Raw genomic sequence first — 24,176 nt, 5'->3', positions numbered from 1 at the left:
GGGGCGTGGCCAAGCGGGAAGTGGGCGGGGCCTCGCCGACACCGCCCAATGGGAGGCGGTGACGCGGAGTGGGCGGGGCGGAAAGGGTGACGCCCCTCCCGTCCCTCCGGGGGCGGGGAGCGCCGAGGCGGCGGCGCCGCCATTTTGTGCTGAAGCTGCCTCAGGATGGAGTCGAAAGCAGAACCGGAGCTGCCCGCCGCCCCCCGAGCCTTCAAACTCGCCGCCCCGCCACGGAGCGCCGCTCCACACGCACCTCCGCATCGCTGGCAGCGCTGAACGGCGCCATGGAACACAGCGGTCGCGAACGCGCCGGCCCCGGCTTGGGATGGGCCCGGTTGGGCCTGGCCGCGGCCTGGCCGAAGCTGGCGGGGCCCAACGCGGCGCCCGCGGGCGGCTCGCCCCAGCCGAGCCCGCCCTTCTCGTGGCTGCGGGTGGTGTCGCAGCTGCTGTCGCCGCTGCCCGCCCTCCTGCAGCGGCTGCTGCCCGGCGCCGCGCTGAGCTCCGCGCTGTGCCCCGCCAAGGCACCGCCGCCGCTGGTGCTGCTGCCGAAGGCGGACACCTCGCTGGACTGGGTCGAGGAGGAGCCCCTGGAGAAGCGGCCGGAGGGCGGCCCGGAGCCCCCGGCAGGGCTGTGGGAAGCCGGGCTGGTGCGGAGCGGCCTGGGAGCCCTTCCCATGGACTGGTACGTGCTGGGCTTGGAGCAGGGCAAGAGCCACCTGCCCCAGCCCCTGCGAGCCGAGGGCTTGCCCGAGGCTGAGTTCCTCCGCAGCAAGCGCCTGGCGTTCCTCCAGCGCTGGCATCTGCCCGTGCCGGACCCCGACCATGGCTACCACAGCCTGGAGGAGGAGCAGCAGCAGCAGCACAGGGGTGTCCGCCGAGAAATGGGGGAGCAGCGCGGCGATGCTGGGGATTTGGAGCAGCCCGAGGATGCAGGGAGACAGCCTGGAGGCGTCCCCGTGGAGCAGGAGGGGCTCCGGGATGCGGCTGAGGAGGGAGAAGCCTTAGCTGAAGAGGAGGGTGAGGACTCGGAAACAGAGCAAAACTTCCCGATTTCCACCAGACCTGCCTGTGCGAATAAATTAATCGATTATATCATCGGAGGAGTATCCAGTGGGGAGGAGAGTGAGGATGAGGAAGACTGGGATGATGATGATGATGATGGGTTTGATAGCGAAGACCTGCCCTCGGACTCAGAGGCCGACAGCCAGGACGGGGAGAGGCTTCATCTGTGGAATTCCTTCTACAGCTTGGATCCCTACAACCCTCAGAATTTCACAGCCACCATTCAGACGTCTTCCAGCGATCCGGGAAAGGTAATGTCGGACATGGAGGAGGAGGAGGAGGAGGAAGACTCGTGGGCAGAGTCCTCTGAGGGCTCTCCTAGTTCCGAGGAGGACGAGTGGGACTGTGACAGCGTGGATGAGGCAGAAAGCTTGAAACTCTGGAACTCGTTCTGTAGCTCGGACGATCCCTATAACCCTTTAAATTTCACGGCGGCCTTTCAGACAGCGGAGAAAAAAGGGACGCCGGGTTTCGAAGGGGCAGAGAGGCCGAGTTCTGTCACTGCTGAGCACTTCGCCGTGTGTAGGCTGCAGCTGGAGAAACACAGCTGCGGGGTCACTGACTTGGGGCAGCGCGGGATTCTGTGCGGGGAGAAAACTGCGAATTCCAAGCGGAAGAAGGTACAGATTCTCCTCATAATTTTGTGTTTCGGGATTGTTATGAAAAAAAAACAAACAAAAAACAACAACCCCACGCTGCGCCAAGCAGGGGGCGGGGGTGAGGTCACTTGTGCCATCATTCCAGACCGAGCTTCCATATGTGCTGATTATTTCCCTGGAATGTTGTGTCTCATCCTTGGCACGTGATGGGAAATTTTGAGACACCGGGGTAATTAATTTCTTCTGTAGGCTCTCAAGTTGTGTTTCCGTTTTGAGGTGTAATTTTCGTTCTGTTTCTCTTGCGGCTTCGACGTCAGAGAAACTCCGGGGCTGGGGGTGTAAATTTTTCCCTGAGAAACTCCAGAGCTGTGAGGGGGTTTCCCTGGAAAGCACCAGTTTCGGTTAAAAGGAAGTTATTTAGGTTGGTTTTCTTTTTAACCCAAGCAGGCTTGTCCGTGTTCTGGAGTAAACTCAAGTTTCCATACAAACTATCCCAATATTCCCATTTTTCATTTAAGAGAATATTAAATATTACAACATTTATATGATAAATATATGTAGTTATTTATAGAACAGTTATTTATAGTAGGGATGTCATAAAAAACTGGACTTTTGAGCCGAAACCGGCAGTGTAATTCGATTTTTTGAGGGATTTGGGCATGCCTAAATCCTGTACTAGGATGCAGAGAAATAGGAATTCGTCCTAAATTTTTGTGGTGCTGCAGATGTTCAGGGTGGATGCCTCAAACATCTGGATGAGGGATGGTGGAACAAGTCATGCAAATAGAAAATATGCTTCATTCTTAAGTGTTTCTACAGCAGATATATTTATTTTCTCCCTTAATTTAGATTAATAATTAATTTAGAGCGCTCCCAAGTCCCAGGGCTGCAGCTGCAGCAGGAATTTTTGGCCCAGCTGCTGCTGGCGATCCCGTGCCGTGGTGAAAGAAGGGATGAGCTGGCTGCAATATCCCAAATGATGTCAGAGCCTCGGGAATTGTGCCCCAGGCTGGCTCAGACTGATGTAAAAAGGCTGCAAGGTGGGGACGGGCTGATGTAACAGCTCCTGAAGCAGGTGCTTGCATCAGGGCCAGCCACAACAGAGCACAATCCCCAGGTATTCCCGGGAATTCTTGGGGTCATTCCTCCAGCTCAAGGCCATTCCCACTTGGAATCTTGCAATATTTACGCTCCTAAAGCCATAAAAGCTGGGAGCGTTTGTTGCACTCAGCACTGCTCTGAGGGCACGTGGGACCTGCTGGCCCTGCTCCCACAGAGACCTGCGATCAGGGGATTTCTGGATCCTCAACTGCTGATTATTTTTGGAGTCATCTCGTCATCCTATCCTTGGACGTGACACGTCCAAGGCCAGGTTGGAACAGCCTGGGACAGAGGGAGGTGTCCCTGCCCGTGGAATGGGATGAGCTTTACATTTCCATGGTTTTTCCTGCTTCCAGGAGTATTTGTCCCACAGCAGAGTTTGTTTTTGAGGAATCAATCCTGTTTCCAGAGGTGCTGACAGTTCAGTTTGTGCCTTTTCATACCTAAATGCAAAGGCACAAATAGTTCAGCAGGAGCCTGAAATAAGCTGGGTTTAACTCAGACTTAAATCCTTACTACAGTCTTCATCTAAACCCTGCCAAGTGGAGATCCTGAGCCTATAAGTTCCTTTATTTACTTAAAATAGCTTAATAGCTGTTAAAAATACACACTTTCGGTGTGTGTATTTTTAATTTCCTTTCGTCAGCTCCACCCCCAGCTGGAAATGGAGGAATGGTTGCAGTCACGTAGGGATGAGTGTGTTCCTTCCTTATCTTATTCGGTTCCCGTGGTGACTCCTGGTGACTCACGGGGCTCTTGACTCAACAGCCGTTCTGCCCTTTATTTTTGGGGGGGTTTGTTACGTAACCCGCAGCAATCCCAGCCGTTTTCCTGGAGCACATTCCCAGCCTGGAATGTCCTGGCACGGCCCTGGCTGAGGTTACGACCCAGGGAACGCGGTGTGAGTTCACAGAGGCCTCTTCCAGCGTAGGGGAAGAGGGGTCCAGAACACAGGGGTTGGAAGAGGGTATAAGGGAATTAACAGGGGGGTTTTGCAGAGGTTTTTCATGTACTGCCTTTTTCTCTGGCAAAGTATAACTTAGTAACAGGAGAGGAAAGAATTTTGAAACTGTTTCATCTCCTGCACGCCTAAGAGAGGAGAGTTTTCTCCCCACCTTATCCCAAAATTCAGCAGGTCTTATGTCCTCGGAGGTCAGATTAGGAAAGTACTGAAAAAGCCATCGTACAAAAGATTGAACTCGATTTTTAGGGTATTTATGCCCAGTTAAAGGTAGCTTTGAACTTGGTGGTATTTTTCTCTATGGTGTGCAGAAACCTCAGATCCCATTATGAAAGCAACACCACAAATCCTCAACCCCAACTCACCAAAAAAGGAGGAAAAAAAAAGAGAAAGTTTGCACCGGCACCAGTTTAAGACAGGAGCCCCTAAAGCAGCAGGGAAATACTCACCAGAATTCTGGATTTACCACAGGAAAGGGGGCGGCCTTGAGTAACTCTGGAGTAGCTGAGGGGTATTTTAGTCCAGGCAAGTCAGCAGCTGGGTGGTTTTAAAGCTGAAGGTGAAATATTTTGGGCGGGAATGGGGAGTAAATCATGGAATCATGGAATTCCAGCTGGTTTGGGTTGAAGGGACCATGAAGCTCATCCCATTCCATGAGCTCCCACTATCCCAGGATGCTCCAGCCTGGCCTGGGACACTCCCAGGGATGGGGCAGCCACAGCTTCTCTGGGAATTCCATCCCAACTCTTCCCTACCCTCACAGGGAAGGATTTATTCCTAATATCCCATCTAAAGCAGCACATGGAATCCTGGAATTGTTTGGGTTGGAAGGGATCATCCAATCCCACAGGCAGGGCCACCTTCCACTATCCCAGGCTTCCATTTTACCCATTTTACCCATTATCCAACCTGGCCTGGAACACTTCCAGGGATGGGATAACCACAGCTTCTCTGGGAATTCCATTGCAGTCCGGAATTTCTTCCCAATATCCCATCCAGCCCTACCCTCAGAGAAAATTCCTGAACCTTCCAGCGCTTTTAGGCGTTTAAGAACTTTCATTGAAAACCCAAACCATACCCATTTAAAGTTCCATTTGGTGAGAATTCCTGACTCAAATCCTTCTTTTTTCCAGGTCACATTCCTTGAAAAAGTGACTGAGTATTACATAAGCAGCGAGGAGGACCGGAAAGGGCCCTGGGAAGAGATGGCACGGGATGGATGCAGGTTCCAGAAACGCATCCAGGAGACTGAGGAAGCCATAGGATATTGCCTGACCACAGAGCACAGACAGAGGGTATTCCATAGGCTCCAAGAATCCCATTCCCAGAGGACTGATTCCTTCTAGCACCTTAAAACTCCTGGAAGTTGCCTGACCCTTTAAATTAATGAAAGCTCTGAATGACAAGTGGCAGCTGCATGTGCTGAAATGGGGAGAAAAAGTGGGATTTTCCTTTTTCCCACTTGGATATTGAACAAACAAATTCCCGTTTTGCTCTCCAGATAAAATCCCTGGAGCTCCCTGAAGGGTGAGGGTGCTCTAATTGCATTCCTGTTAATTAGCACTTGAGAGAACCAGACTGCTTGGGGTTCAATCCATTCCCAAAAAATGCCTTTTCCTGCCATACCTTGGGAAGTGGGGACTGTTCAGTTGGATTTTTGCACTTTGGAAAAGAAAAGGAAAAAAAAAAAAAAAAACCAAAAAAAAGCAAAACCTATTTTGAAGGAAATATTTATGGGGTTCATTCCCTGGAATTGCAGTTTTGATTTAAAATTCCCTGAGGAATGTGCTGGTGGGGGTTTTTTTTGTGCTTTTCCATCTTTTCCACCTTCTCCAAAAGCCTCATTTATAAAAATCTCTTCCCTTAAGGGATTTTTTCCCTGCTTTTTGCATGGAATAATCCAATGTTGGAGTGTTCCTGGAGCTTTTTGAGGTGTGATTATTCCAGTCAGGAGCACTGGGGAGGCCTCTGGTGCATCACAACCCCTTTGGTTTGATTGATTTGAAATAATTCCCTCCTCCAGGATTATTCCAGAGGGTTCTGGCTGCTTGTGCACCAAATTCCTTGGCTTTTAGGGCAAGGAAATGCCTCATCCCAATCAATAATTAAAGCTTCGAGGTACTTAATGAGGCTGTGGAAGATGCTTGAATTTAGGGAGGAAAATTCCCTAATTATTTAATTAATCTTTGCTGTAATTCTGCTTTGGGAGAGGGTTTGAAATGAATTTTTATATCCACTCTGCTTGTCCTGATAATTTGAAGGAGAATTATCTTGGGTTTAAGGAAATTTATGGCGAAATTTTCCTATTTTCTTTCCCAAAAAATCAGTATTAACTCTGTGTATCTGCACTGGGGTCACCAAAAACATTTCAGTGGGAGGAGAAAACTCTTTATTTATATTCCTAATTTAAAATATTAAATTATTTTAGTCAAAAATCGTTGAGGGGAAAAGGGGGATTGGAGCTGGAGGTTGGTGTGGGAATTTTCCAAGCAGCTCACACGAGGGAATAAAACCAGAAAAATTCCAATGTTTGCACAAAGTTGGGTGAATAAATCAATTATTTGTTCAGCTGGCCAGAATAATTTCCCTTTTGTAGAGCAAAAACCTAACAATGCTTTAGTTTTATCCTTAATTACTTCCATTTTTAATTTGGAAGAAAACTACGGGGAGAAAATGATTTATTCCTGTTTTATCCTGGCTTGAAAAATCCCAGAATTTTGGGATTTATCCTTTAATTTTCTTGCCAGAAGTGGCTCCTTTGAGTTGAAAAAATCACCTTTTTGTGGCGCCAGTAAAACATTTAGGGGATTCATTAAATTAGAGTTGTGTGAATTCGAATGGAGCCCAAATTCCAGCTGCAAATGCCATTTTCCATCCCCAAAACATTGGATTCTCCTTTCCTCCAAAAAAATTCTAAATTGGAATCACACCCTCAAATCCTGAGAAATCCACTTGGAATTTCGGAGGATTTTGCTGTCTCACTTTGGATCTGCTTTTTAATTTAGGGGAAAAGTGGAATTCCAAGAGGAAAAAATGTGTGGATTTATGGTCAGTGGCGTTGACAATTCCAAGTGCTCCCAGGAAACCACACTACACTCATTTTTCCATAGATCTCCCAGTTCATTTTTTCCCATGGATCTCCCGATTCCTGGGATCTTTTGGGGACGTGGTGCTTCAGTTCTTTATGGACAACTCGGATTTCTTGGTGCTTGGGAGAACCTTGGGAGCGCTGGGAATCGACAGCTGCCGATGTTTGCTTGGAAAAACGGAGAGATTGGATCGAAACAAGGAACAGCTGCTGCTTCCAAAGGGCTGAAACCTTGGAAAAAAGGAGGGGGTTTATCCATCTGCAGCATGTCCAGCATTCCCACTGCTTGGATGAGCTTTTCCCCCCCCTCTCCAACCTCCTGGTTTCCAGGTAATCCAGCGGGAGATGGAATGGAATGGACACAAAATCCATCCCTGAGTGTCTCAGAGCTCGGCATCCCCCTTTTTCCTTATCAAATCCCTTCAAAAGTGTGGGGTGAGGGGGTGAAAGCAACGCTTGGAGGGCTTTAAATCAAAACTGTGATCAGCAGATTTTATTTTTGTATCGTTTTGGGAAAAGTTGGATTTGGCTTTCTATGGATTTTCCTTGATTTGTGGCCGCTTTGTTGGGTTTTTTCTACCTAAAGTTCTATTTCTGTACATAAGAAACTATTCGGGACTAATCTGTGCGTTGTAATAAAGAGATTTGCAAGATAAATCGGGTTTGATCCGGGAAAATGGGCGGGGAAAAAAGCTGCAAAATCCAAGGATTTCTGGGTGGTGAGAAGCTGTGTTTGTCATTCCGGGGCGTTTTAGAGCAGGGAATTCCATCACCGGGGCTCCTGTGAAGCTGGAATTCCAGGCAGGAGCTGGGAAGGAGGTGGCTGGAAGTGCTTTGTGCCCCAAAATTGGGGGTGGAGGTGCCTGGAGGCACCAACTGGATTTTTCCAGGGATTTCCAGGGAATGGGATGAAGGATTTTTGGGACCTCAGCCAAAACCCTGCTGCCACCTCCCTTTGGAGCAGGGTCAGTGTCACCCCAGGGCTCTGCTCCACCTGTGGTCATGCCCTGGGAATCTCTGCAATGCTGGGAGAATTTTGGGGAAGAGATTCCAAGTTCCTGGTGGTTTATTCCTTAAAAAAAAACAACCTTCACTCAGAATTCCCACCTTGGAGCACAATCCATGATTCCCCCTCACGTTTTCACCTCCTTCATCCCTAAATCACCCCAGGGTTGGTTTTCCTGAGTATCAGGCTATAAAACTGCTGGAATAAACAAGGAAAAACATGGGAATTTCCTGCAGTATTCCTGGAAAAAAGCTGGATATGGGGAACGTGGGGGTTTTAAAGTAGATTTTTAAATTCGGAATAATTTGCTGCCTCTAACATCTCCCTAAAAACGAGCATTGGGATTTCTCCATGCAGGAAAAAAGGCTGGAAGTGGCACAGTTGGTGTGCAGGGAACGCTTCCCTGGGCTTGGCAGCACATCCAGCTGCCATCTGGAACACACAAATCCCGCTGGGAATTCTTTATCCCATCAGCACCAGGCTGCACTTGGAGGAGAATAATTCCTGCTCCGGAGCTGCAGCTTCTCCACACGATTGAGGAGCTCGTTTGTTGGAGCCCCTGAGCTGCTGCTTTGCAAATTAATGGTGCTGCGGAGCCAGTTTGATCCCAAAAACCCAGTTTTTTCTGGAGCTGGGAGGCAGGAGAAGGCAGAGACATGGAATTGTGCCGGATTCCAGGGAGAGCCCAAGGTTCCAGCCCCACAGCCTCGGCCTGCTGGGCTCGGAGTGGGATTTAATCCAAGGGTTTATTCCAGTTGTTCAGAGGGGATGAAGTCCTGAGGGAATGAAGGATGGGAGTGGGGTAGGAGCATCCCTCTGCCCTCGGGATAATGCCGGGATAACAACTCTGCCTGCTCTCCCTGCGTTCCTGGCCTGGGGTTTTTGGGATGGTGCATGGAATTTTTCCTGAGGCACATGAACTGTCTTCTCCACCTTCCTCTCGCTCACCAGGTCTGCTCCTTCCCGCCCAAAAAAAATCATGGAATGGTTTGGGTTGGGAGAGACCTTAAAGATCCCTCGGTCCCACCCTCTTCCGCTATCCCAGGGTGCTCCAACCTGGTCTTGGACACTTGAAGGGATCCAGGGACAGCCACAGTTTCTCTGGGAATTCCATCCCAGCCAGGAATTCCTTCTCAATATCCCATCTAAAGCCCCTCTCTTTAATCCAGCAAAACCTCAGGATATGGGAGTACGCCCATGGAGAAGGAGCTGTTTTCCTCCTTTCTCCTTCCCCCTTTTTCTTCCCTTCCCCATCCCTGCTCCCTCGCTTCCCTATCCCAAGAAAAATCACCTCACCAGGAGCAGCAAATCGGTGCCCACTGAGCCCTCTTGGCATGCAGAGCACAGCCCCTGGCACCAGCAGCTGGAACATTGGGATATCGGGATCCTGGGATCTGGGCCCAGCTCCCTCTTTGTGCCGGGAAGGAACAAAGCTCCAGCAGAACATTGGGATTCAGCACCAATTCCCGATCCTTCCCGTGCTCCCCACGCCTCATCCCGGGCTGTTCCCGGTCTCTGGGATAATTTGGGTTGGATCTGAGGTGAAACAAGGTGCTGACACAGAGGGAAGCAGAACCAGGTGGGAAACATTCCATTCCCAGAGCTGGAAGGATGTTTTGCTGGCATCACTCCACACTGCATTCCGGGAGCCATGGAAACCAGGGCTTGGATGGAGTTCCTGGGTGGATGTGGCCCTGGGATGGGTGATCAGAGGTTGATAAACATCTGCTCCCTGCGTGTCCAAGCCCCAGCATTCCCACCGGCAATGATCCCGGGAGCAGCACCGCCGGCATTCCCAGGCACCATCCCCGAAATCCCAAGGAATTTACAACCAGCCGGAAAGAACAGGAGGCAATTCTGGTTTTTCCTCAGCAACTCCGGTTCACCTGGGGTGATTCCTGGTTTCTGCTCCAGCTGGGAATGCCGGGAGGGCTCAGACACCCCGGGATTGTGGCTGCGGTGTTCCCAGCCTGGCATCCAGGTGGATCCTTGGAGCAGGGGGAGGAGTGACAGAGACACACCTGGAGTGACAGGGGCACACCTGGAATGACAGGGACACACCTGGAATGACAGGGACAGGCTGGCGAGGATGCCCTGGCACAGAATTCCCAGAGAATCCCTGGCTGCCACATCCCTGGAAGTGTCCAAGGGCGGGTTGGACAGGGCATGGAGCACCCTGGGATAATGGAAATCGTCCCTTCTTTCCTTAAATCCTCCCAATCCAAACCATTCCATGATTCCAGTCAAGAAGGGGACAACGCGCGTCTCGGGGCCATCGCTTGGGGCCACCTGCGTCCCTCGCTCTCCAGCCGCGTTCCTGGTTTGGTTTTTTTTCCCGGGAATCTTTTGTCCAGGAGGTGGTGCCAGAACCGTTCGGGACTCGCGGCCAGCGCCGCCGCCGAGGCCACCACCCCCGCTGAGGTTGTCCCCAAGGTGACACCTCCTCCCAGCCGGCCCCTCCCATCCTCTGGATGAACCTTGGGATGGGAAAACCCAGGGCGGGAGCAACAACCGCCCCTTTGTGCGCCCGGTTCTGTGACATTCCCGCTGCCTGAGCCACGGCTTCCAGCAGGAAGCGTCCCCAGCCGGGCTTTGCGTCCCTCGGCGGGGTCACCACGGGCTGGGTGTCCTCCCTGCCGCTGTCACTGCGCTGTCACCCGCACCACGCATCCCTTTTCCAGCTGCTCCCCTCCCTTTGTTCCCTGGTCCCGCCGTGGCTTGGAGGCTTGGAATGGTGTGGATGGAGGAGGAGGTGGCAGCTGGTGGCTTCTCCGTGGGGACCTCGGTGCTGGGCTGCTCCTGTTGGGAGCAAAATGCTCGTCCCCAAAGCAGCATCCGTGTCCAAGGCCATGGATCTTCCTGCAGGACGCATCCCTGCTCATCCCGCTGTCCCCTTCCTCTTCCTGGTGTCCCCAAGGCTTTTGTTATCCCGGGAAAAGGCAGCAAATCCGCCTCTCTTGGAGAGGAGATGGAATTTGGGCATCCCAGGAGTCACCACAATCCTGAACCAGCTCCAGCCTGAGCTCCTGATTTATTTCCCTCAATCCTGGATCCCTCCACTTCCCTGTCTTGTTCCTTCCTTGGGGGGAAAATGAGGAATTTGGGGCACGGTCACAGATGGATGGGGAAGGTGGGAGTTTGGGATTTGTGTGTGCACAGGAATCATGGCAGAGCCACCCAAGGGGATGGATCCCTGTGGATAAGAGCGGATGTCCATCCCTGGAAGTGTCCCAGGCCAGCCCGGACAGGGCTTGGAGCAACCTGAGATGTGGAAAATGTCCCTGCCCGTGGCACTGGATGAGCTTTAAGGTCTCTCCCAACCCAAACCAGTTTGGGATTCCATGAAAACAAAAAGCCCCGCTGGTATTTCCCTGTTGAATTTCCATTGGATTAAGATAGAAGGAAATACAGGGGGAAAATTCCCCTGTGGGAAGCAGTAAAAGCCGATTTATTCACCTGGCAGGAGAGAGAGCCTGGAGCTGCTCGGGGTTGTTGGCTGAAGGTCCTACAAAGCCTCCAAAAACCTCAGTGTGGTTCATCCCAGGTCTCCTTCCCAATGTGCCTGATGAGCCCATTCCCAGCAATTCCCATGGAAAACTTAGGGAGTATTCCTGGTCAGAGAAATTCAACCCTCCCTGGGGGTCGCTAGAGAGGGAAGGAAATCTTTTAGGATCAGATGAGCTTATCCAGCCTGGACCCTGATCCCACATTCTCTGGAGTTATTGGATACTCCGGATAATTGGAGAGGTTTATCCTGGGGCTGGAAGGGGAGGGATGGGCACAGCGAGCTCCTGATATGGGGGACAAATTATCCCATTCTGGAAAAGGTTTTTCCTCCAGAGGATGTTGGGAATTGAACAGGGAATGAGCACGGCCCCAAGGCTGCCAGAGGTCCGGCAGCGTTCGGACGACGCTCCCAGGGCTGCACAGGATTTGGGATATCCCGTGCCAGGAGCTGACTGGATGATCCTGATGGATCCCTTCCAACTCTGAAAATTCCATGACTCCATGAAGAAAACCCTGTCCTTGAACCTCTGCGGCGGTGGCTGGAGGAGCCGCCATTCCCAGGAATTCCATGGTTATCCCAGGTTATCCCACAGAGCCTGCAATGGGATTTGGGCGTTTCAGGAACGGCCTCTTGCTGCACTTGACTTCCTAAAACCATTTCCGCCCTGATGCCCCAAACCATCTCCACCAGAGCTCCCCAAAACCACGACGGAAAAGGCTCCGTGCGGCTGGATTTGGGTTGCCCTGGGATGAAGCCGCCGCTGGTGCATTCCCAAGGAATTCCCGGCTGTGGAAGCAGAGCCGCCTCCCTGGGGTGATCCGTGACCTCCCCAATCTCGGGGCACATCAGGGAGTTCCCCTGGGCACGAACGGGGCGGTGAGCGAGGTTTGCTCCTCAGCGGGTTCAGGGGTGGTGGCACGATAAGAGGGTGGCACCTCCCCGGTGTCACTTTGGACCGGGGCCAGCCCACACCCAGGCAAACAGCCCGAGCTCCCAAAAATTGCTTTGGAATTTTTTACTCGGAGCTCCCCCCCACCTGCAAGTGTGGGGGTCTGAGGATTTGCTCACCACCCTCAGCTCCCAACCCTGGGCATCCACAAGCTCCCCCCTATGGGTTGCAGCCAAATGTTTCTCCTAGGGAATGGAGTTTTCCAGGTGAAACAATCCTCATGTCCCAGGGAATGGAGATTTTCCAGGTGAAAAATGCCCAGGTTCCAGGGAATGGAGATTTTCCAGGTGAAACAATGCCCAGGACGGTGGCAGCGCCAGGGTCCCATCGGCTGCTCTCCCAAAGGGACCAACCAGACGTGTTTTTCTCATCCAGTGGTTCAAAGAACTCCAGGAAAAGCTTTCGGGGAACTGGTTTCCCCAAATCCCGGCGGGGAACTGTTCTGACGTGGGGGCTGAGCTTCAGCTCAGCACGAGAAACCCTGAAATTGTTCGGTGGCCGTGGTGGTGCTCGGTCAAACGTTCAGCTTGATCTTGGAGGTCTCTTCCAACCCTAATGATCCTAAAATCCCTGCTTTGGGCACCAGGGAGTTTTTGGGAACCAGGAAGTGGTTTTTTCCCTTCTTTTCTACCTCTGAGGCCTCTCCCGAGCCAGCATCTCCCTGCTGGTGCCACGAGCGGCTTTGCAAAGGCGCCGCTGAGACAGGAGGGCAAATTGGCTCCTTCAATCAGCGACCCAGGTGCCTCCCAGACCCCACCTTTGGCCTTAAAAGACATTTAATTGACGGCTGCGAGAGAAAATACCCAGTGGGCAGCCCCAAAAGTGCCGCAGATAATCATCAGGGTGCCCTACATACGGCTTGGCTGCGAGATCAGACGGGGCAGAAGAATCCGACATTGTTCCAAATGAACAGGAGAGGGAAGTAACAACTCCATAATTACTCACCTCGACTTAATTGATGGTAATTACAGCGAGTAGGCAGTGGAGGAAGCAGTGACGGGCTGGCCCTGGAGAGTCACGGCGAGGGCGGGGAGGGTGCCCTGCGCACCGCGGCTCCGAGGGGGTTAAACTCCATGGGTTTGGTCGGGAATTTTTTTTCTTTCTTTTTTTTTTTTTTTTTTTTTTTCCCTTTTCCCTCCCTCCTGGGTTATTCGCAGCGAGCAGAGCCGGGGTGGAAGGGCTGAGCTGAGCCTTTGCTCCTGGGGAAGAGACCGGGACTCGTTGTAGGGCACTTCCCGAGCCGGGTGTTGTCCCCGCTGGCAGCGCGGGGCTGCTCCGTGCCCGAGCCCCCCGTGCCACCCCCATGGGGGATGACATCGACTGGCTGGACCTGCCGGGCAGGTGGACCTACGGCGTCTGCGGGGACGGGAGAATCTTCTTCATCAAGTACGGTCCTGCCCGGAGCCTGCGTGGGGTGGGGAGGGGGCTCAGCTGGGGGTGGGGGGAGCGGGGTGCGTGGCTGGGGGGCTGCGAGGGGTGGGGGCTCGGTTTGAGGTGGAAACAAGGGGTTCCTCCTGCTGCAGGTTTCCCTCGGCACAGCCACCTCTCCTTTCTTCCTGTTTCGCCCTTCTTGGGGTCACCGCTGTCCCAGTTCCCCTCCGTGCCTAAAATCCACTCCTTTGCCTGGAGAAGTCCCCCGTGGTGCCAAGGCCCTTCCCCAGCGATGGGGAGGGGGCTCCTGGTCCCCCCGGGGGTGCTGACAGCCCCTCTGTCCTTGTCCTTCACAGCGACGACACCAAATCCACGAGCTGGGTGCACCCTGGCACGGGCTACTCCATCCAGAGCGGGCACTTCTCCTGCGCAGGTGAGGCTCGGCCCCGGCTCCTGGGGGGCCACGACTGGGAAATGCGGAGTGAAATCCTCCGGGAATGCAAAGCAGACCCCCCAAAGCTGAGCCAGCAGGAGCTGGGGAGGGTTTGGGGGTTGGTGCGAGGTGATGCTGTCCCTCCCCAGCGTGGGTTTTCCAGCTGGAGAGAGACTCTTGGGGGATTTTCTCTTCCCTCCTGTGCTTTCTGCGACCTGTGGCTGATGAGGAAAGGCCTCAAACCTCTCCAAAAACGCAATTTGAGCCTTTTGAGAGTCAACCATGGCAAGACAAAGTGTCACGATCACCCCTCATCCCTGCCCGCACCATCCTGCCCTTCTCCAGGGGGTGCTCCCGGGGGAGCAGGGCCCCGGTGTGACACCCGGGGGGGGACAGCGAGGGTGACCCCGCTTGTGGCCTGTCCCCGCAGGGCTGCCCCGAGGCTGGGAGGTGGACACCACGATGCACGGGGGCCTCTACTTCATCAAGTAAGTGGGAAGGGGCCGGCGGGAGAAGCTTTTGCATCCCGGGATGCTGCAGCTGCCTGGGCTGATCTCCTCGGGGATCAGGAAGGACCAGCCCCAGCTCTGGGCTCTGCACCTGGAGCTCCTGCGCCAAACGCCCATCCCGGATGCAAAATTCTCCTCGGAGGCTCCGGGCAGCTCCGGGGTGGGGTGGGCGAGCCAGCCACCCCCTGCCTCGCGTCACCCCGCAGGGAAACATCTCCCGGAGCCCAGGGGGATTCCTTCAGCTACCGGAGTTTGTGGGAAGGAGCCCGGTGGGTTCATGGGGTTTGGAGCAACCTGGGATACCTGGAGGTGTCCCTGTTCCCTGCCCAGCCCCGTCCAGCTCTTCTGGAGTAGCTGGAGGACTCTGGAGCCTGGGGCATGGAGCTGGCTGTGCTGGCCGGGCTGAGGCAGCGGCGGCAGCAGCAGGAGCGCAGCTCGGTGAGGATCCAGCCCGAGGCGCTGCTCCCGGTTCATCCCAGTGGGTTCTTCCCCATTCCCTCTCGTCCCTTCCTTGCCTCCAGTGCTGGGATTGGGGCCGTGGCGAGGCGATTTTGGTGTCTAGACAGGCTGAGAGCTGCAGGCTGTGCCTCACCTCGCGTGGGGCTCCGGGTCCTGCCGGGTGAGGCTGTTCCAGACGGGATCTTTGAGCCCGTCCCTGTCTGGCACTCGGAGCTTTCCCTGTGTGCCCAGACAGCCATAAAAACCTGGCGAGAGCAAAGATCCCGGGGTGGGCTGGAGCAAAGAGCCGGGATTAGCTGCTCTAATCTGGGCAGCAGAGACCAGGTGTCCTTGAGGCAGCCCCAGACGGGGCCGGGAGTGAGGCTGGAGCTGCTCCGGTGGGGTTGGAGTTGTGACCTCAGGGACCACCTTCCCTGTGTGCCCCAGGACCTGGGAATGTCACAGCGGAGCAGGGAATGGGGCTGGGGCTGCTCCGGGAGCCCCCAGTGGGGTTGGAGCTGTGTCTTCAGGGGCAGGGAGCACCTTCCCTGAGCACCACAGCTCCTGGGAATGCCACAGCGGAGCAGAGAGTGGGGTTGGAAGGTGGTGGCCACCAGGCCGGGGCTGGGGAAGGGTCTTGCCAGCCCCACCTGGGGCCCAGGGGTCCGAGTGGTGGCACCAGGCCCAGCGGTGGAGAAGGGAAGCTCCGGGGAATGCTGGGGGATGCTGGCACCCCCCAGCCTGGAGTGTGGGATTGGGGGTGTCCCATGGGAAGCACTGTCAATAGAAGGGGTTTTTCCATCCCAATCCTGCCCCCAGCTCTGCCTGCAGGCGGAAAGGCCCCGCTGTGTCCATGACTTTGACGACTCCTGGTGCGTCATTAAGGGAGCAGGGAATAGCTGGACCACCTTGGGGAGGGGACAGCTGCAATTTTGGGGTCCTGCGGTGGGCTGGCAGGGAGGAAGGGTGTCCCCCCGCGCTGTGGGGGACACAGGAGGCAGCGGATGCAGTGAAAGCCACCCCCCTGCCCAGCCCCTAATGCCCCGTGGCTCATGGGGGGATTATAGGATCAAGGGCAGCCGCTGGTTTTCCCTTCCCGGAGCGCCCTGTGGCTGTCCCCAGGCCGAGGATGGAAGGTCCCCGCGGGGTCTGAGCCCGAGCTGGGTGCAGGCAGGGCCCCGCTGGGTGCAGGCAGGTGCAGGCAGGGTGCCACCATGGGCCTGGCAGCGGTGACAGGCAGAATGAGGGCAGTGCCATGGATCGGGGCACGGTGCCATCGCTGTAGGGCTGGAATCTGCGGTGCCGGTGCCTCGGTGCCCAGGTCTGGGAGCCACCGGGCCGGGCTGGGGGCCTGGGCAGGGACCTGCCAGCCCCACCTGAGCCATCCTCGGCACCAGCTGTGGCTGTCGGAGGCTGTCCTGCCGCCCGTCCCGGCGTGCAGAGCCTGGGGGTGCAGAGCCTGCCCCTCTCCAGAGGGTTCCACCACCCGGCTGGCACCAAAGGCGCTCCCCTTCCCTGGGAGATGCAGGATCCCGAGGGACGCGCGGTCCCAGGGATGCAGAGGGATGTCCTGGCTGTTTCCCCGATTCAGGGCAGGGACCTCTCTGTCCCCCCATCCCAGTGCTGGGATGCTGGGGGAGTGCAGGATCCAGGATTCTGGGATGCGGGAAAGGGAGCGGGGTCCCATCAGGGTCCCCCACACTGGGATGCGCAGGGAAGTGCGGTCCCTGCCGTACCCCCGCTGCTGGAATGCGGGTCCAGGTTGTCCCCAGGCTGTCCCCAGGTTGTCCCCAGGTTGTTCCCAGGTTGTCCCCAGCTTGTCCCCAGCTTCTGGGCTGCGGGAGCAGCGCGATCCCGGCTGCTCCCCGCGGGATGCAGGGGGTGTGTGCGGGGTGGGCAGCGCTCTCCAGCCCCCTCGCAGGGTCGCGGGTCCCCTCGGTGCGGCCCTGGGGGGGTCGGGGCGGCCCCACCGGGGGCTGCGGAGGTGGGGGGCGGTGGGGGCGGCGCGGCCCCCCCGCCCCGCTCGGTGCCAGCCCGGCGTCACGTGCCGCTCGGTGGCCCCCGAGCATGCCCAGCTCCGGCTGCGGCTCCGGCTCCCGCTCCGGCTCGGGCTCGGGCTGGGGCTGGGGGTGGCCGGGAGGATGCTGAGCCCGTAGGCAGCGGGGGGGGGACCGGCCGCTGCCCGCCCCGCACGGTGAGTGCCTCCGGCGCGGCTCCCTTCCTCCTCCTCCTCCTCCTCCTCCTCCTCCTCCTCTTCCTCCGCTCTTCCTCCCCCTCCTCCTCCTCCTCCTCGCGGGCGCTGCGCGGGGGGCGCGGAGCAGCAGCGCAGCCCCTCACGGTGCTGCGGGGGCTCTTTTAGGGAACGGGGGTGGCCGCGCTCCGGCCCCATGGGCAGAGCAGGGCGCGCTGTGGGGGCCGGCACCCCCGGGCTGCCCGAGGGGCTGCCCCTGCACCCCCTGCCCCTCGTGTCGAGCTGTGGGTGACGAGTGGAGCCCCCCCAGCCGCGTTGTGTGATGCGCGCTGGTTTGTGTCCCCAAAAGGCTGCGGGCTGGGGCCCCCCGGGTTTGAACCCCCCAGGCTTGGCCCCCACTCCGCGCAGGAGCAGAGCAGCGCCGAGGCTTTGGGGGACCCCCGCTATTCGCTGTCTGAGCACCCCCAAACCCTATCCTGGTGAAGGGGGGAGGGCTCGGAAGGGCCGGAGCCCCCAACCCCGCGCGCCGCGCTGGCCCCGCGCTGTGCTGGGGACGGGATATGATGGATGGGGCTGAGCGATGTCGTCTGGCGCTCCGGGGCCCCCCTGCACCGGGGGGTGTCTGGCGGTGCCGGAGACTCGCGAGCCGCAGCCGCTGCCCCGAGCCCTCAATCGCAGCTTTGTTGCGCCGCTCGCAGCTCGGAGGGAAACAGGCTCTGATTCATCACATGATGGGGATGTTCATACGCCACGAGTCTATTAAACCCCAGCGGAAGGGGCCGGACCGGCCTCCCCCCGGGGCTCGCTGCGGACCCCACTGCTGACCGCGGCCCGGGGGGGGTCCGGTCACTCCATCACCCCCGTGCGGGGTCTTGGCCACCTCCGAGGGCTCCGCACCACCTGGCCCTGCCATCCCCAGGTGACGCGGCCGCGGTCCTTTGGGTGCAGGGGGGCCGCCCCACCGCTCCAGATGGCCGCGGGAGCCGCTCCGTTAATCCCGGAGCGCGGGGAGGGCAGCGGGGAGGCGGCCGGTGGCGGGGAGGGTCGGCAATGGAGGGAGCGGGGCTGGCGTTTGCTGCAGGATTCATCTCTCCAGGCTGCTGCGGCGCTGCGTGCGGCTCTGCAGCCGGGGATCGGCAGCACCCCGCTGGCTTCTCCCACTCCTGCGCATCCCGCCGTGAATCCCGGTGTGATCCTGCTCTGCATCCCCGGGCTGAGCTCCCCGGGATACGCAGCCCCGCACACGCTGGGCTCCGTGTGTGCATGTGACAACTCCGGATCCTTCCCCTGGATCCTGCTGGCATTCCCTCGTGAGGAAGGAATGCTCCGGTCCCGCTCCAACCTGCGCCTGTCCCTCCTGTCCCCTTCCCTTCACCGCGAGAGGCTTCCCAAAGCATCTCCTCGGCCTGGCAGAGCCGTGGCTGGGGAATACCTGGGCCTATCACCCACCCCGAGCCATCCCCTTGGGGACCCAAACCAGCATTAGGACTCCCAGAGAGGGGGTGGCCGAGGAATTAAAATTCCTGAGCTAAAAATCCCATGGGAAGCACAACATCCGGCCCTTATGGACAGTCGGTGTCTGGGGGGCACCCCCGGCCCACAATGGGGACCCCGCGACACCCATCCTGCTGCACCTCTGCTGGCTGCCAGGGACATCCCACAGGGACAGGGGCTGCGGCGAGGGGTCCCCAGGTCCCTGGGCAGGGCCAGGCGCAGAGGTGCCCCCGGCAGAGGCGGTGGCAGGGTGACGGCTGGCATCGGGCTGGCGCCGCAAACCGCGTTTTCCTGCCGAGTTCCCATAGAAACAGGCGGGAGCAGCCGCCGGGCTGGCGAGGACGAGGCAGAGGAGGGACGGGCAGGAGGGTGAGGGACACGGCTGGCACTGCCGGGGTGAGGCCGCAGCGCCCGGGTGCCAACGCCACGAGGGCACCGCTGACCGCTGGCTGCTCCCTGCCCTGGGGAAGGGACGAGGGACAGCAGCGTGGCCCCGGCTGTGTCACCGTGACGGGGGTGAGTGTGTGCGTGTCCACGTGTGTGTGCCCGTGTCGGGGTGCCCACAGCCCTCACGGCACTGCCAGGCCCGGCCTCAGGCACAAAACCCACCCCAGATGGGCAGTGAGGGGTTTTTAATCCCCCCGAGGCCCCCCGAACCAGCCAGGCAGGGCCGGGGGTTGTTCTCTGCTCCATCTGTGCCCCCGGGAATCAGCTGGGCTGCGGATTTCTCCCAAAGCTCGGCTGGAAGGGGATGCGCGGCTCCGGCGCTGCTGCTCCTCTCTCTCTCTCTCTCTCCCAGGCGTCAGTAGTAGCATCCCCCACTCCTGTTTTCCTTGGAAAACACGATAATCCGCAGCAGCAGCAGGCAGGAATAGCGCCGGGAGGGATGTGCTGCCTCCTCTCCAGCCTCGTTTCTCTCTGGCATTCGCAGCCCTACGCCCACCCAGGGAACTCCTGCCCCGCCGGCTGCCCCTTCCCGCTGCCCCGCGGGAGGTGATGCTCCAAAGCATCCCTGTTTGTCCTGGCACCGGGGGCAGATGGAAACCTGTGGGCAGAGGGAGGGAGGGAGGGAGGGAGGGAGCGCGCGTGGAGCCCCCCTTCCATCCCTGCCTGCTCCTTCCACGTTCCCAAGCTGGAAAATATCCTGGGAATGGGTTGTTTTTGCAGGCAGTGCTGGTTTTTAGTGCGGATTGGGTTTGATTCCGGTTTTTACTCAGCGGCAGCAGCACAGGGAGCCCTTCCAGGGCCTGTCCAGAGTTCCAGAGCCCAGCTGGAGCAGGGAAAAGGCTCTGGAACAGCGGCTGCGGGGCGAGGTGGCTCCGGCGCTGGCACGCAGGGAATCAGGTTGGATGGTGGCAGGGAATGAGGCTGATGGTGGCCGTGGCCAGTTGTGCCCTTAATCTGCGAATTCACTAAAGCTCTTTAATAAAGATTCAAAGTCACCAACTTCTCAATTAAGGGATGAGGCAGCTCTTGATCCGCGTTTCTGGGTCAGGCGGAGAAAGGCCGTTTAAGACCTGGGCAATTCCTTTGATGTTTCCCAGGAATAAACACCTGGCTGGGCAGGAGGACGTGTGGCTCGGCCTCCTCCGGGGCAGGACCCGCAGCCCGGAGCCCAACCCTGGCTGCTCCTGACTCATGGGCTCGTTCTGGGAGAAAGTGGAGCCGCCGGAGCGAGTCCAGAGGTCACGGAGGTGCTCCAAGGGCTGGAGCATCTCTGCTTGGAGCCAGGCTGGGAGAGAGAACAGAAGGCTCCAGGGAGACCTCAGAGTTCCTTCCAGGAGATAAAGGAATTCCAGGAGAGCTGGAGAGGGACTTGGGACAAGGGATGGAGGGACAGGACATGGGGAATGGCTTCCCACTGCCAGAGGGCAGGGATGGATGGGATATTGGGCAGGAATTGTTCCCTGGGAGGGTGGGCAGGCCCTGGCACAGGGTGCCCAGAGCAGCTGTGGCTGCCCCTGGATCCCTGGAAGTGTCCAAGGCCAGGTTCATGGGGTTTGGAGCAACCTGGGATACTGGGAGGTGTCCCTGTTCCCTGCCCAGCCCCGTCCAGCTCTTCTGGAGCAGCTGGGGGACTCTGGAGGTGATTGGGACCCTCAGGACTCGGCCCACGGGTGGTCTGCACCCCGCCAGCACCCCCGGCTCTCCAGGGCGCTCCAAGCCCTCTGTTTACCTCAACAACAGCCGCCTGCACGGGTGTTAATTGCAGGAGCTGGCAAAGCACTAATTAGGGGATAATGAGACGCCTTTTGTGTGTGTTTGGCAGCCCGGCGACAGACGCCCTGCTCCGAGCACCCCGCGGGCCGGGGATGCGCCGTGTCCGTGACCCCCCCAGTGCCGTGTCCATAATCCCCGTGCCGTGTCCGTGACCCCCCCGTGCTGTTCCTACAATTCCCGTGCTGTTTCCATAATTCCCGTGCTGTACCCGTAACTCCCGTGCCGTGTCCCTGATCCCCCCCCCCGTATCCAGAATCCCCGGGCTGTGTCCGTGATCCCCCCACGCTCTGTCCCCCCAGTTCCATCTCCCCGGCCGCTCCAGCCTGGCAGACTCTGGCATTTCTTAAAACCCCCAAGGAGCTCCCGGCCCTGCGGTGGCCGCGCAGCTGCTCCCGAGTCCCGCCGGTGATTCCGTGGCCGCCGGAGCCTTCCCGAGCATCCCTTTGTTCTCGGAGCAGGGAGGCCGCATCTGATGCGGAGCATCCCACTGCCCTCTGCCATCCCACGGACAATCCCTCCCCATCCTCGGCGTGTTCCCAATCCGGGGGGGCTGGAATTAGGGGCTGGGGCTTGTCCTGGCTGTGACGGAGCAGAGAGAACATCCCGCATCCTCCCGCTGCTTCCCGCTGCTCCGGCACCCGTATTCCTGCTGTTGTTGTTCCTCTCCTCCTGCTGCAGCCACCGGGAACGCGGAGCCGGCGTTTTCCCCCTCCGAGCTTTCCTTACGTAACGCCGGCAGCGGCTCCGGCAGCTCGGTGGCACCGAGGCCTGGACGTCGCATCCAGGTGACAAAATAGGGACGCGGCTGCTGGATTTCTCTAGGACAGGGTGGGAGATCCCTCTCCGTGGAGGGAGCAGCGCTGTCCCGGGGCCCCGGGGATGCCGTGCCGTGGCTCGGGCGCCGGTGGCGTGGCTCCTGTGGAACAGCCGGGACCGGTCCGGCAGCCCCGGCCGCCTCCCAGCCCTGCCCGGCCGGTCCCGCGGCGGCCGCGGGGATGAGCCCCGTGCTCGGCACCGCTTCCCGGAGCGGAGCTGCCGCGCACCTGGGGGGCTGCGGGGGGACAGGTGAGGGTGGGGAGGGGCTGTGCCCATGGCAGAGCCCTGGCACAGCATCCCAGCCTCGGGGGAACAGCTGGAATATTCCAAACCGCTGGCACTGCTCCACAGCAGCCTCGCACCCACACCCCGGGCTGGGCACTGGGAGGGGTTGGAGGGACCCCCAGGAGGGTTTTGGAGGTCCAGAACCCTTCGAGAGCGCACCCGGAGGTGGCTCAGCTCCTGCTCCACATCTCGCTCTCCCTTTTCATCCCTTGTCACCATCCCTTGTCCTCGTGTCCCCTGAACCGCTGTTCTCATGTCCCGCAGCACCCCAGGACCCAGCTCTGCTGCCCCTTTGCAGGGAGACGCTCAGGGAACAGCAGAACCCCGAAGTTCCCCCAAATTCCGCCCCCCGAGCCAGCTGCTTGATGGACTGGAAGTGATTTTCCAGCCTTTTTTTTCTTCTGCAGAATCTGAAAAGGCGATCGCAGCCTCAGGGCCCGGAAAGCTCCGGCAGATCAGGAGACACAAATCCGCCCTTCTCGCCTCCCTCCGATTATTCCCGACCCCATTCGCGGTGCCAAACCCGGGGGGACCCTGGGCTGGGACAGGCTGGGCTGGTTTTCCCGGGCTTCTCCAGCGCGTTGCTCTCCCTCCTTCTCCGTGGGGGATTTTTTCCCCCCCTCCTTTTTGCTGTTGTTCCTAAACGCCTGTTTTGCGGATGTGCAAACGCAGTGACCTTTCCCGGGGCCGCCCGGAGCTCCGGCTGCTCTCCCGCCTGTCAGGGAGATGAGGGAATTCGGGAGATGAGGGAATTCGGGAGCTCCGTGCGAACTCCCGGGCCCCAGGGCTCCGGCGCTCAGCTGCGATGGCGATGAGGAGCGCCCGGAGCGGAGCGCGGAGCTCTCGTTCCCCGTCTCACCTCTCCCCGTGTGCCCGGTGGTGCCAGGTCTGTCCCCAGCGCGTCCTGTCCCCGTCCCCCCGCGCCTCCTTTCCGCGAGCTGTGGTTGCCGGGACCTTGGCCCTGCGTTTTGGAGGTCCAGGAGAGGTTGGAGAGACCCCCCCCCGGAGGGCTTTGGAGGTCCAGGAAGGTTTGGAGGGACCGGTCCTGGCAGGCTCTCCCCTTTCCCAGTGTCCTTGGTGGCCTCTCTGGCCACGGCCGGGCGCACCCCAGATAACGGGGAGCCGGCAGGAATGTGATTTATGGGGCTAAAGTTCACCTGCCCTGAGCAGCCGCGGGCTCCTGGGCTATGGGATGGCCGAAAGCGGGGCTGGCGTGGCAGGGTGACCCCGTTCCAGGTACCACCAGGCCCCGGCCCTGGCAGGAGCAGGCCCAGGAAGGGCAGCGAGGCAGCACAGACCCCATTCCCATTCCCATGGGATCATCCCGGTGCCTGCTGGCGAGCGGTGGGATGGGGTCAGTGGGTTTGGGGTGCTGTCCACCGAGGCAGAGCCACTGCGGGTGGTTTTGGGGTGCAGTGAGAGGAGGCTGGAGCTGTTGGATGCCTCAGGGGAGAGGCTGAGAGGGGAATACGCAACCTTAACCAGGGAAACTGAGGCACGGAGCCAGCACAGCGCGAATTCGAGCCCGGTGACCTCCCGTGACGCGTTCCATCCCTGCTCCAGAGAACTCCCGAGGTTTTTTGGGGTGGGATGTGTGCGCCTGTGCACGCGCGCGCCCGCCGGCACCCAGCAGCCCCATTTCCCGATCGGGTTTGGGTGTTGCCATCCCGTAATTAGCCGGTAATTGCTCGCTAATGAGGCAGCGATCCTGCGGCGGGGCCGCGTTTCAAAGCACTTCCCCCGCCCCGGGCCGCCCCCGCCGTGCCCCCGGCATCGCACCCCGAGTCCCGGCGCCCTCCGAAGGTGCTGGGTGGGTGCGTGGGTGCCTGGGTGGGTGCCATGGGGGCTGCGCTGGCTCCTGGGACATCTCCCGGTGAGATTTTTGGGACGCCCGGGGTCCCCTGTGCTCTTGGTGGCACTGGGGACACTGGACGGTGGCGTGTCCCCGCAGTGCCCGTGCCAGCTGGGCAGCGTGCCCCGGCTGCTCTGGGCGCTGGCACCCGCCCCGCAGCCTCCGGGGCGCTTTGGGGATTTTCTCTGCCTCGCCCCCGCTTGTCCCAACTGGCGGTGTCACCCCACTGGCGGTGTCACCCCGCTTGCAGTGTCAGCCCTCTGGCGGTGTCACCCCACTGGCGGTGTCACCCC

The 24,176-nt window shown here is 58.6% G+C and overlaps 2 protein-coding genes across 4 annotated transcripts in view; both read left to right on the top strand.

The window, feature by feature from the left end:
• The first annotated feature begins 125 nt into the window (after positions 1-125).
• PPP1R15B (protein phosphatase 1 regulatory subunit 15B) lies at positions 126-7,468 on the top strand. Its single transcript, XM_042013737.1, has 3 exons — positions 126-1,682; positions 4,857-5,018; positions 6,729-7,468. Exons 1-3 carry the CDS (start codon positions 285-287, stop codon positions 6,783-6,785), a joined length of 1,617 nt encoding a protein of 538 aa, XP_041869671.1. The 5' UTR covers positions 126-284; the 3' UTR covers positions 6,786-7,468.
• A 6,546-nt stretch (positions 7,469-14,014) lies between these two features.
• PLEKHA6 (pleckstrin homology domain containing A6) overlaps positions 14,015-24,176 on the top strand; it is a 43,600-nt gene continuing 33,438 nt past the window's right edge. Inside the window, exon 1 of one of the 3 annotated variants that reach the window (XM_042013718.1) lies at positions 14,015-14,078. The gene's annotated coding sequence lies outside the window, so the exon portion shown is untranslated. Of the gene's footprint in view, positions 14,079-17,081; positions 17,220-17,954; positions 18,136-24,176 lie in introns of those variants that run through there. The other 2 variants (XM_042013714.1, XM_042013717.1) reach the window with 2 other exon arrangements.

Source organism: Corvus kubaryi, unplaced genomic scaffold (assembly GCF_017639235.1).
Source record: "Corvus kubaryi isolate FWS band 111438036 unplaced genomic scaffold, C.kubaryi_AGA036_p1.0 split1-37355, whole genome shotgun sequence".
Taxonomy (NCBI): domain Eukaryota; kingdom Metazoa; phylum Chordata; class Aves; order Passeriformes; family Corvidae; genus Corvus; species Corvus kubaryi.
Note: the sequence above shows the minus strand (reverse complement) of the source record. Positions and strands in the feature narration are given on the sequence as shown.

Excerpts from the sequence above, each read along its gene's own strand:
- PPP1R15B (XM_042013737.1), top strand. The coding sequence starts at position 285 with ATGGAACACAGCGGTCGCGAACGCGCCGGCCCCGGCTTGGGATGGGCC. Across the intron at positions 1,683-4,856 it reads CGAATTCCAAGCGGAAGAAG|GTCACATTCCTTGAAAAAGT; the intron begins GTACAGATTCTC and ends TCTTTTTTCCAG. Across the intron at positions 5,019-6,728 it reads CCACAGAGCACAGACAGAGG|GGGAAAAGTGGAATTCCAAG; the intron begins GTATTCCATAGG and ends TTTTTAATTTAG.